Genomic DNA, 11,631 nt, shown 5'->3' on the forward strand with positions numbered 1-11,631 from the left:
TTAGCGATACATTTAATCCCTGAGATATTTTAATATAAGAAAAAGAACTGCAATCCTAACTGTATGTCTCAGTTTTACATGTTACATGTTAAAGAAATGCTGCTGTAGCAAGAGAAAGAAATCTGACTCTTTAGGCTTAAACTGTAAGTAGTGAATGTGTAAAATGACAGAAATCTATTACTTATTTACTTTGGTGCAGGGTAATGGAATCAGTAGAAAAAAATGTAAAACCTATGAAAATACAAATAAAAGTCCCAAATTAATGTTCTCTTTCACATTTTCCAACACTTTCCAAGAGGCCGAATTGAAGTGTTTGGGTTAAGGGCAATCTGAAGGCAAGAACAAGAAGATGTACAAAGTGTTGTGTTTACTGTAGTTCCTTTTGCGCTCCATAGGTGGCGATTACGTCTTTCCCCCCCTACAGGCACCACAGAAGAAGAAGCAGTGCAGTTTTCAGAGGAGATGTCCCGTAAAGAGAAGGGGTTAAAATTAAACATTTTTTAAAAGGAATAACGCAGCAGTGGAGTAATGATAAGCTTGCTTCGTGACTTCATTGTTGTAGTGTTTCTCTGTAGTAGCTGTAAGTGGATTTAAACGAGTTTTACGACAGCAAGTGAGGCGTTACAAGCGGCAGTTTGTGTCTCTGTTGTCATTTATGCTGGATTAAAAGCTCCTCTGAACATCTCCAACATGTCCGGCGTGTCTTCGAGCTGCCGGGCCGCTGCGTCTGGGAGCTGCGACCCCCGGAGCCCGCCGAGCAGCAGCTAATGATGGGCCGCCGCTGTGCAGCAGGAGTGCAGCGTGCTGTGTCGGATGTCCCCTCGGCTCTGCTTCTCAACAGCCTCCACTTCCTGTGTGACTCTCTCTCCTCCGCTGTTCTGCAAAGCCGGTTGTGACACGTAGCTGTAAGGACCGCCCGGAGCGGCTCTGCGCGTTCAGTCATGTCCAGGTCCGGCCGGAGGTACAAGCCGCTCCAGCAGAGCAGCGGGGGCGGCGGCTCGCTGCCCGGCTGTGATCGGGTCCGGATGCCCCGGGCCCGGGTGCTGCTGTTCTGCCTCCTCGGTGTTCTGGTGCTGGCGGTGGTCCTGGGAGTGTACCTGTCCAACGACACCGTCACCGGACATGTGAGCCGCGTGCCAGCGGTGGATCTGAGCCGAGACAGGGTAAGAGCTGCGACAGGAAACAAACTGAAGCTGTGCACACAGCAGGGCTGATTTAATCCCCACAGACGGTCATTATAACACCTCACTGTAACCAGACCTGTTCAGTCACAGCTGTGCTACGGGTTACTTCAAACCAGTACTCCGGGATAACTTAGCTTTTATAAGAATAACTCAAATGCAGCATCGCAGTCATTCCAAATCTAAATGATCAGGAGCTTAATAAGAAAATTCTGGCCATTAACAGCGGTTACTGTGGAGTGAGGCAATGCAAAGTTTGCATCTGTGTTTGCAGCAGTGGAGCTGAATCATATAGTGCTGCAGAGCATCTGTAATCACGCAGATGAGCCCATGTCATTTTTACATAACACGGATCATGCTGAAGTAATTACTGAGCTTAAATTCAATCATTGTCTGCTTATAATAACTTTAAAGTGTATCTGTGAGCAAGCTAATGTCGGCGTACTTTGCACAAAACAAATAAAGAGCCAAAGTCATTTTAAATATGAGCTGAATTTCTTTTTGTACCAAAAATAGATTATTTTACTTTTATTTTAAATGAGCCAGGTAAAACATTAAAGCAGCAGGAGCCACTGTAACTATTAGAAACACAATCACACAGATAGATGCAGAAGTGAACACAGCACCAGATTATATGTTAAAAACAACAACAAAAACCCAACTAACTTTCAGTCAAACTTGACACCTGAAACAGTTTCAGTCTAACCTAAAAATAATTTTTTTGAATAGAATTATGGAGGCACTCTTCATTTTTAATGGGCAAAAGACTAGAGCTGTGAAAACAAAATAATAATTTAACTTGCACGGCCAAACAGATGTGAAGTCAGGCGTATAGTCTGCAGGTGTGATTCATGACAAGTAAGCAGTTTGGTGGGAAACTGAGACCTGACACCCTCAGTGCAGTGGCTGATATCAACATAAAAACAGCCAGCTGTAACATGTAGCATGTTGGGTGTGACATGCTTAATGACGATTTTCAGGACGTCTTTATTCATCAGTGAGTGCGTGTTCCTCAAATTAAATTGATACGTTTTATATTGCTTGACTTGTGACCATTGTAAGACAATGCTGATTCTGTGTAGCAGTGTATCATGAGCACGTTTGTGAATCTGAGCCCTTTGAGAGCAGTCATGTGGCCAAGAGTAGCATTTTCTCTATCCTGTAATATTGACTGAAACTGAAAACTACTATTATGTACAGGCCTACTGCTGTTTCTTCTCCCTGCTGCTGCTGCAGTCCTGACTGGGAGGCTCTCACGTGAACAAATTTCACTGATCTTGCTCTCACTCTCACTCTTTAGGATTCATATTAAAGTCAATTTATTTCACTTAGAAGTTCTTGCATGGACCTGCCCCTCGCCAACGATCAGCAATGCTACAATTTTATATCCCACGCTCAGTCGACGGGCAGCTGTTGCAAGCACCGGACTTTGAGAAGTCAACATCTGTTGTGATTAAACGTGCTACATAAATAAACTGACGACCTGTTTATTTAGACGCTCAGCTCCATTAATAATGGGCGCCGCAGCAGCGCAGGTGTGCCACTGATCATGTTTCACTCTGCAGCTTTTACCTACCCTCATTTTACTTTACTCCTTAGTCGCGACAGTTTAGTTCACGTTGCCCCAAATCAGAAATAAATCAGATTCCTGCAAATAAAAAGGTGAACAGAGCTGCTCATAGCTTCTGATCAGCAGCCCAAACCCAAAGATGTTTAATTTACTTTCATATAACACAAACAAAATCATCTTACCTTCATGTTTATGATTTGGGGTTTTAATGAAGCACAAAAAGAGCTGCAAGTTTCACAAACGTCACATATGCTCTTATGTTGTTAAGCACTTACAGCTGTGGCCAGAAGTTTATTCTGACTCATCATGGGCATGACTGTCATGGTCATTTTGAGCTTTTAATAATTTCTTTGAATTGTTCTTTTAGCAGGGTTGAATGATTGTACAGCGTACAACTTTTAATTAAGGTTTAAGGTTTGAAAGCCTTTACCCAAACACACCCTGGCAATTCTCAGTCCATGGCAATATCAAACTCAGTTCACTGTGGACAGTGACACTGTGGCTCTCTTCCACAGCATGTCTTTTATCCTGTCTTCCTTCTCTCACCCCAACCAGTTGCGGCAGATGGCCGCCCCACCCTGAGCCTGGTTCTGCCGGAGGTTTCTTCCTGTTAAAAGGGAGTTTTCATCTGAGGGTGACAGTTTGGGTCTTCTTCCAGACTTTGGAAAAGTGGTGAGACATGAATAAACTGGTGATCTTGGACTCTGCAGTTGTTCAGAAATGGCTCCAAGAAACCTTCCCAGCTTACGTGAATCTGCAGTTTCTTCGACTTTCCCATTATTCTGAATATTGGTCAGTACAATGATGAGTGCTGTCAAAGAAAATCTACTAGATGTAGTCAATCACAATCACTGAAGAAGTACGCTGTGTATGTAAACATTTGACCACAACTGTATTTTTGGGGCCCACCTAAGAGGTTTTGGCTTTCCACTGAAGAAAACCCATGAGGACTGTGCTAAAAACATTTTTTTTTTTTAGTAGGGGTTAATTTTTCTTTCGTTTAAATACAGTTTTCTGTAAAATATTGCCAAAAACAACAGGAAACTGCACAGACTTGTCCTTAGTAAGGTAACACAGACTGTTTGCCTGAACTGTGTGCGGGCTAGTTTTGCTTTGGGGCATTGAAGCTTCAATAGTCAAAGGAAAAAAACATGTTGACAAAATCGTTAAATGGAGAAACGGAGGTGTAATATAAACACTGGAGGAACTGAATGATCCTTTAAACTCATTAGAGAGGACATGAACCTCTAGACCACGAACACGTGGAACGTCTGTGCTGCCCGTGCTCGTGTTTACACACTATTCTTTTTTTCCCTCTCTTCCAGCTGTCCCACAAACCCAGTAAGTCCTCTCCAGCTCAGATCCGCCGTCTGGCCTCTCAGGTGGACGGCACTCGCCTGTGGAGGCTCACCTGCGGCCCATCCTTATAGAGCGCCTCCCAGGCACGCAGGGCAGCCTGGCTGTACAGCAGGTGGGTGTAAATATTTATAGCTTCCTCGCTTTTACACATTCTCCCCTCATCATTAACTCCCTGCTCCACTTCAGCACATCACCTCCACCCTGTCCTCGCTGTCTGCCGGCTGGTCCATAGACCTGGACTCGTTCCAGTCCCCTACCCCTCGAGGCCAGGTCACTTTCACCAACGTCGTCGCCACTCTGGACCCTTCGGCACCTCGACGGCTGCTCCTGGCCTGCCACTATGACTCCAAGGTGTTGCCTCCAGACCCGCGAGCCCCGGAGAAGGTGTTCCTGGGGGCCAGCGATTCTGCAGTGCCCTGCGCTATGATCCTGGAGCTCGCCACCTCTCTGGACGCCCAGCTTAGGTCATTCAAACAGCAGGTGGGTTTTGTGTTGGCTGAATTTAAGCAACAGACAAAGCAGATGCTGACAGATGTGGTTCCCGCTCATGATGAAAAGTAAAGGGCTGAGATGCTGACGAGAGTCTTTCTTATTGTGTTGTTTCATCCCTCTGCTTCTGAGGCCGCAGTACTGGGGAGAAAATGCTGACTCGAACACTATCTCTCCAGAGGGCTGTGATTTATGTAGTTACCGTAGAAACACATACTGCAACAGCACTGCAGGAAGAGAAACTCAAGCCCTGCTTTTTTTTTTCCCCCCCACAAATTTGATTACCTCTGCTTTCCTTGTTTTTCCTCTCAGAAACTTCCCGTAACACTCCAGCTTGTGTTTTTCGACGGCGAGGAGTCATTTGAAGAATGGACTGCCACCGACTCGCTGTACGGCTCGCGCCACCTGGCCGAGCGCATGGCCAACACGCCCCACCCCGCAGCCTCCTCGCACGCCAACATGCTTCAGGCATTGGTGAGGAAGCTGCAGGCAGAAATACGTTTCCTCTGTGTTCACACTTATTTCCTGAACCAGACGCGCTCCACGTTGTCCTTCAGTTTGCACAGCTTAAAAGTTGAATCCAGTCACGCTTTGGTCAGTCAAACCTGAAAAAGTTTCCACCTCAGAGTCAGCTTCATACTTACATCTACAGGCTCTTGAAGTACATTTTGAGCCTTTTTAACTCGGTAAATATTCATAATATGAAGGTAAAATGTGCATAAACTCATTTAAAAAACATTATTGCACACAAAGGTCAGCTGATTATGAGAAGGTCAGGTGAGAGGGTCATGGAGTGACCCTTTGACTTACATGAAACATTTAAAGTACTCTGATTAAGACGAATGTCAGCTCCTGTCTCTCTAACTTCGTCTCTGCAGGATCTCTTCGTGCTGCTCGACCTACTCGGTGGTCCCGATCCGCTGATTGCGAATCACTTCGATAACACTGCACGCTGGTTTGACCGCCTGATTGCTGCAGGTAAGCGCCTGCCGTAACTCCTCCACCAATGCTTGAATCCCTCCTGAACACTTGTAGACCCGATCTCTGCCTCCTCCTCCACCCTCAGAAAAGCGGCTCCATCGACAGGGTCTCCTGACGTCTCACCCCTCGGAGCAGACCTACTTCAGGAAGGATGTGTATCTCGGACCCGTGCAGGACGATCACATCCCCTTCCTTCACAAAGGTAGGTGGGAACCAGGAGTGTAGCCTGTATACCCATCTCCTGCCCACCTCTGTGTGGTTTTACCCCCTGACCTCTGCAGCTGGAGGTCATCCCTCAGAGTTATTATAGTCGAAGCAAGCCACAAGACACTTAGATTAGGACTGCAGCAGCGATGCTTTCCATGAACAAAGACACTGGCAGTCCTGTACTGGTGTATTTGAATGTTTCTTTGCCTCGCTCAAATGTTTTTTGAGCAGTAATTTATAGAACACCAAACCAGCTGCTTCCTCTTTCTGTTAAGCAGAACTTCTTGGCTTTTTTTTCCCTTCCAGCTGGTTAAAATTGGACTTTTCTTGTTCTTGGATCCTCGCTCCGTAATGACAGATTAGCAGGATAACATGCTGCTGCCACTAAAATCAGGTGGAATTAAGACTAGCCTCAGTTCTGGTGCAGCCCATGTTAACAGCAGCGTTAACGTTTTCATCTGGGATGTGTGCGAAGGGTCGACTCGGGTCCCTAAATTCTTAGACAGTGAACACAAGGCTCTGTGCAGATGTCTGCATGCCCTCAACATCTGTGTGACTGTGCAGACATGCACACATGTAAATATCTGAAGTTTCATCAAACGTGAAAACATGAAGCTGGAAATGTATGAGTTTAATATGCCCCCTTTAAAAGAAGTGAGAAGGAAGATTAGTAAAGAGCTCTGATGCTGGCCCACTGAAGGGCGTTTCTCCCTGCTGTGTTCAGGCCTCGGTTGAACTTCTTTCTCCCGGCTCTACAGAGCCAACCTCCTTTTTTGATGTTCGCCAGCTGAATCACAGCTACGGTTTGAACCTTTTAAGCTCAGTACTGTAGCGCATGTCTGTCTCCAGGGATTTCTCTTCTCTTTAAAGAAGAGCAGTCACTTTCTTTAACCCATGCTCAGTCACCATCCCTGCCTTCGTGTCTCTGTACAGGCGTCCCCGTGCTGCATGTCATCGCCACTCCCTTCCCACAGTTCTGGCACACACTGGAGGACACGGAGGAGAACATGCACCGCCCGACGGTGGAGAACCTGACGAAGATCATGGCAGTGTTTGTGGCGGAGTACCTGGGCCTCTGAGCGCTGAACACAGACAGCAACGGTCCGAGCAGGACCGGCGATAAACGACGAGGTGAGGAAGAGGAGAGCCTGGTGAAATGATGTAAACTGGAATCTGAACTTTACCAAAGACGTGTATCTGCTGGGCAGTCCTCGGGTTCACGTGGACAACGAATCGGACAGAGCTGAGCAAAGTATGTGAAGTGGATGGTTAAAACTTATTACTAATACACATGCTGGGGAGCATCATACCTGAGAAGCAGCTGGGAAATGTGTCTGTGACTCTAAATTAATGTTTTTGTTCTGTTCCTGTGAAAGAAAAAAAAGCCTTATTAGCCTTATTGATGATTTACCCTGTTAATAAGAGATGGAGATGCTCTTCGTCTTCTTGGGAGGGACCTGTTGTGCTCATTTTCAGCTCTGTGATTTTTTTTCTCTGACTCTGCTCAAGTAGTTTTGCATGATTTACCGATCACGTGCAGCCTGAAACAAGCCTCTCCTTTTAAACTGAGCTCCTTCTGATTGGCTGCCCATCATAAATAATAAAATATCTGCTCTCAGTGACATCATTCAGAGCCAAGAGTAGAAAAAAACTGTGAAAAAGCACATTTGGAGCACTCTCAAGCTTAAGCTTTGGCCATATTTAATAGGAGCATCCACAACTGTAGCCGTTTATATATACATATGAAGGGAAATCAGCAAAAGCACGATGGGTCCCCCTTTAAGAACGACCTGTGACGAGCGGTGCTGCTGAGGACGCTTTTCGTAGTTTATCTGTGAGTACCTTCTCCTGACTTTACCTTCACATCAGTGAAGATCCTCATGGCCTTGGCTGTTATGAAGTGCCAGCAAGATGAAAATCATGAAGATGAAGATGTTACTATGGTAAAAGATCACACCGCAGTGATTGTGAAATTATTTTATTCAGGTTCTCTTACAGTTTTGAGACATTTCAGGAAGTCGTAAACACTGAAAACTCTGTCTCCTGGTTCAGTGTGTAACCTTTGGGTGAACGTGGGAGGAGTTTACCAGCACGTACCCTTTAAAAAATAAAAATAATTCCCTGATCATTATAAATGCTTTGGTTTCATCTGTGAATGCAGTGTGGAGATGCACCTTTTTGCCACACCTGTGATCCAGTCTGTTGGGTTTAATCCCCAGGCGTCTGATGTCTGTCTCGTGTGATGTTCTTTAACCATTTAAGTCTCTGTACGGGATCTTCTAGGTCTTGTTTTGGTAATAAACTTTCAATTACAACAGAAATTATGATGATCTATCAACCACTGGACAGTTTAAACATCTGGATGCCCTCCACATGTGTGGTGCAGTGGAGGAGGCGGTGGATGGAAAAGGGGTGGAGGTGGTTCACTGCAGCACTGGGGACTGCCTGGAGGTGAAAGGTCGTTGTCAGAGGATGGGTAGGCTTGTTCTGAAGGTCCTCGAGAGCCTGTCTGAAAACTGAAGGATCATGACTTTTAGAAAAAAGTGCAGATTAATGTCTTACTGTAACCACAAGGTGGTGCTATTATGCAAAATTCAACGCGTGCGCCACAGTGATCAATTCTACTTACGGCATGCCAGATTAAAGTCTTCTTAAAGCGCTTTGTAGAAAGTACCTCTATTTTTTTTTTTGACCCAATTAAATGCTTCGCTTCACATAGATGTTTTTTTTAAGTTTTAACAGGAAAAAAAATTCGTTCATCCATCCGCTTGTTTTTTTTCCCACAACATTGACTCGAAATTTCAGAATTATCAGTGAACCCTATCACTATGTGCATGAAATACATATTAACTCAAATACCAGTTTCTTTATATTGATATGTACTGATTGTGTAATTTAGTTTGGTCATAGAAAAAAAGCTACTGGAAACAAGTAGGACCGACTATAAGGTAAGAGAATCGGGTTAGCTTATGGTGTCATTTTTTTAAAATCACTCCGCGATTTTTTAAAAATCAGTTTCTTAACGAAAAGTATAAAACTCAATGATTTCTGTAAAGACCTATTTCTCTTTTAAGTTAAAAGTATGAGTAGGTGATTTATTTATTTTTTTAGAGTCATTAATTTAAATTGTTACAGACAGCACAAATCCCGTTTTTTATTGCTTAATGCTAAACGCCAACGGTTTATGTATTCAGTGTATCCATTCGCTTTCTGTGGGACACTGATGGCGCGTTCCATTTGCAGTCGGAAGTCGGGATTTCCCTGTTCCCAGTAGGAGTTTCACCTGGAACATATACTCAAGTCGGACCTCCAATTCGACAAGTCGGAGAAGCCCCACCAACTACGATTTAGCAGTCCAGGATGGCAGCAGTGCGCATAAACATTAGTAAAACTGCGTTTTCTTTCCTGTTTTTCGTACGTCGCTCCCAGCTCCGACTTTCGAGGTAACTAGGACGCACCATGAGCTCAGGTTAATTAGCGCGTTCATCACTTTTTATTATTAATATTAGTTTACATGGGGGTTCTTTGAATGATAAGAGGACAGCAGTTCAGCTTACAGCGAGCTGGTGCCCTTCACTGACCCGGTAAACTCCACTATGCGGTCCCTCTGCCGGCGGTTCTTGAACCAGTTGCTGACCTGGATGGCGGTGAGGCCGGTGGCTGCTGCTAGCTCCCGCTTTTCTCGGGTGGAGGGATACGGCTTACGGTGGTACCACTCCCTGAGGATACTCCGAGATTTTTCCTGTTTGTAGTTAAATAAAATAAATAGTGAAATCTGGACATTATTATCAGAAGATATGTCAGCGATCCAAAAACTGTCAGAGCATCTCTTATTAGCTGAAGGGCCATGTGCATCTTTGTGGCAGGTCTTTTTCCTATTTCTTACATACATGACTTTTAGATACCTTCCTTCTATTGAGATTTGTTTTGGTCTCCATATTTTCAGTTTCCTCATTTTTTTAAAGGACACATTGCACACCCCTGCTGAGCTAAACATTTCAACTAATTGCAAAAAAAACTTTTTATGCCTGTCAAACTATTATCTTTGGCATTTCTCATAGATTGAAGTGCCTAAAGATACCCCTTACATGTAGACAGCACTGGTCCATCCTTGAGTTAGGTCAGTGTTAACTGGTTCCAAATAACTAACCATCCATTCTCTTCCGCTTATCCTTGTCAGGGTAGCAGGAGGGCTGGAGCCTATCCCAGCTATCACAGAGCAAGAGGCAGGGTACACCCTGGACAATTAACCTAACCCCACTAACTGCATGTCTTTGGACTATGGGAGGAAGTCGGAGTACCCGGAGAGATGTTCATGACCTTCTTGCTGTCAGGCAACAGTGCTAACCACCACACCACCGTGCCGCCTTCTGAATAACTAACAAAAAAATAATAATAATAATCAGTCCTCTGAAAATATTTTCAATCCTTGTAGCTGACTAAGCGAAACAGCAGCCAGTGTCCAAAGAAAGACTTGAAAAAGCTTCAGAAAACCTGGAGAACTATTGGTCAAGACCACTTTAAAAAATTACAACAAAGTTCTACTCCTTAGAAGCAAAATATAAAGAAATTAGGGTGGCTCAAGACTTGCATAGCACTGAATTTTAAGCCAAAATACAATGGCATAGATGCAGCATGCTGCATAGAAATGCTTAAATTAAGTATGTGAGTAAAATACCAAGTTACATCCCACTGGTCCTATAATGCTCTGAACCAATAGATTAAGATTAATAATACTCTTTACTCACCAAACCAGGGTGGGACAGTTTATATTTGCATATAATTAGATTCATTACTATAAAAATACTTGAAAGGTAATATTTTATGCAAAGCACGAACCTATAAATTATGTATTTATACTATAGAGGTCACATACACGTATTAAAGATGCAGTATTCCTCAGATGTGATAGTACACGACTTGTACATAGTAGTATTAGTAGCCCACAAGTACACTATGCTCCACTTCAATCAGTACCAGTACACTACTTGAATAAATGCAGCTCACACTTCAGTTACTTAAAAACATGCAGTACTAGAGTTTGCCTACCTTGAAGCAGTAACTGGTCTCCTCTCCGTCCCAGATGGTGTTTGGTAGAGGAAATTTTCTCCTCACGCGGTACTTCCCCACAGCTCCCAGGGGTCGACCCCTCTGCCTCTCTGCCTCTATGTAGTGGGCTTGCAGCCAGAGCTGCTGCAGGAGCGGGTGGCTGCGTGGAGAGAAGGGGAAGCCCTCCAGCAGGGTGTAGAGGTCTGAGAAGCGCCCTTGGTGAAAGGCCACCGCGGCTTTGGCTTTTAGCACGCTCTCAAGCTCCCCGGGGCACGAGGAGGAGGAAGCAGGAGGAAGAGTGCGGAGGAAGCTGGCGAGACGATCTATGCAGCCGCTCTGCAGCAGGACCTCGCACACGCAGGTGACCTGCTCTGCTGTGAAGATCATAGCTGCATGGACGGGTCCTGAGGCGTAAGGTGAAAATATCTTCTAACAGCTCTCAGGAGAGCGCCAAAGCCTTCCCTCTATGCCCTTGTGTGTGTGGCTGAACAAAAACTAAGTAAACTGCATGTGTGTGTAGCATTACTCATCATCATACCCCGGCACAGGTAACCTGAGACCATCAGGGCTATCATAACACACCATGCATCCCCTCCTTCTCTTGTACAAACACATGCATGCACAAGCTCACACACATTTTGGTCTGACTTGCACGCAGAGTCGGAGCACGATGGTTTCTCAGTAAAAGAAGAGAACACATTTGAATAAAATTTTCTTGCCAAATTAGAAGCAAAGGTTGATACCCTCCACCCCCCCGCTGACAATAATCTACAGTTCCAAAGTGTGGCGCATGAG

General features: G+C 44.8%; 2 protein-coding genes across 3 annotated transcripts; one reads left to right on the plus strand and one right to left on the minus strand.

Annotated features, from left to right (window-relative positions):
* Positions 1-375: 375 nt before the first annotated feature.
* qpctla (glutaminyl-peptide cyclotransferase-like a) lies at positions 376-7,438 on the plus strand. The gene is given in 8 exon segments (XM_003454807.5): positions 376-1,163; positions 4,077-4,152; positions 4,155-4,222; positions 4,297-4,590; positions 4,912-5,073; positions 5,478-5,577; positions 5,666-5,782; positions 6,721-7,438. Coding segments are annotated over 8 exon segments (1,185 nt in total). The 5' UTR covers positions 376-941; the 3' UTR covers positions 6,867-7,438.
* Positions 7,365-11,593, minus strand: six9 (SIX homeobox 9). Of its 2 annotated transcripts, none has more exons than XM_005459334.4 (3): positions 10,837-11,593; positions 9,345-9,529; positions 7,365-8,303 (listed from the first exon to the last, which is right to left on the minus strand). In XM_005459334.4, exons 1-3 carry the CDS (start codon positions 11,221-11,223, stop codon positions 8,138-8,140), a joined length of 738 nt encoding a protein of 245 aa, XP_005459391.1. In that variant the 5' UTR covers positions 11,224-11,593; the 3' UTR covers positions 7,365-8,137. The 2 variants fall into 2 exon arrangements, with proteins under 2 accessions (XP_005459391.1, XP_005459392.1); XM_005459335.4 differs by having other exon boundaries at positions 9,369-9,529; positions 10,837-11,580.
* Between the last annotated feature and the right edge of the window lie 38 nt (positions 11,594-11,631).

The sequence above is a fragment of the Oreochromis niloticus genome, linkage group LG14, assembly GCF_001858045.2.
Source record: "Oreochromis niloticus isolate F11D_XX linkage group LG14, O_niloticus_UMD_NMBU, whole genome shotgun sequence".
NCBI lineage: Eukaryota > Metazoa > Chordata > Actinopteri > Cichliformes > Cichlidae > Oreochromis > Oreochromis niloticus.

Excerpts from the sequence above, each read along its gene's own strand:
- six9 (XM_005459334.4), bottom strand. The coding sequence starts at position 11,223 with ATGATCTTCACAGCAGAGCAGGTCACCTGCGTGTGCGAGGTCCTGCTG. Across the intron at positions 9,530-10,836 it reads AGACCAGTTACTGCTTCAAG|GAAAAATCTCGGAGTATCCT; the intron begins GTAGGCAAACTC and ends AACTACAAACAG. Across the intron at positions 8,304-9,344 it reads GTGAAGGGCACCAGCTCGCT|TTTTCAGACAGGCTCTCGAG; the intron begins GTAAGCTGAACT and ends ATGATCCTTCAG.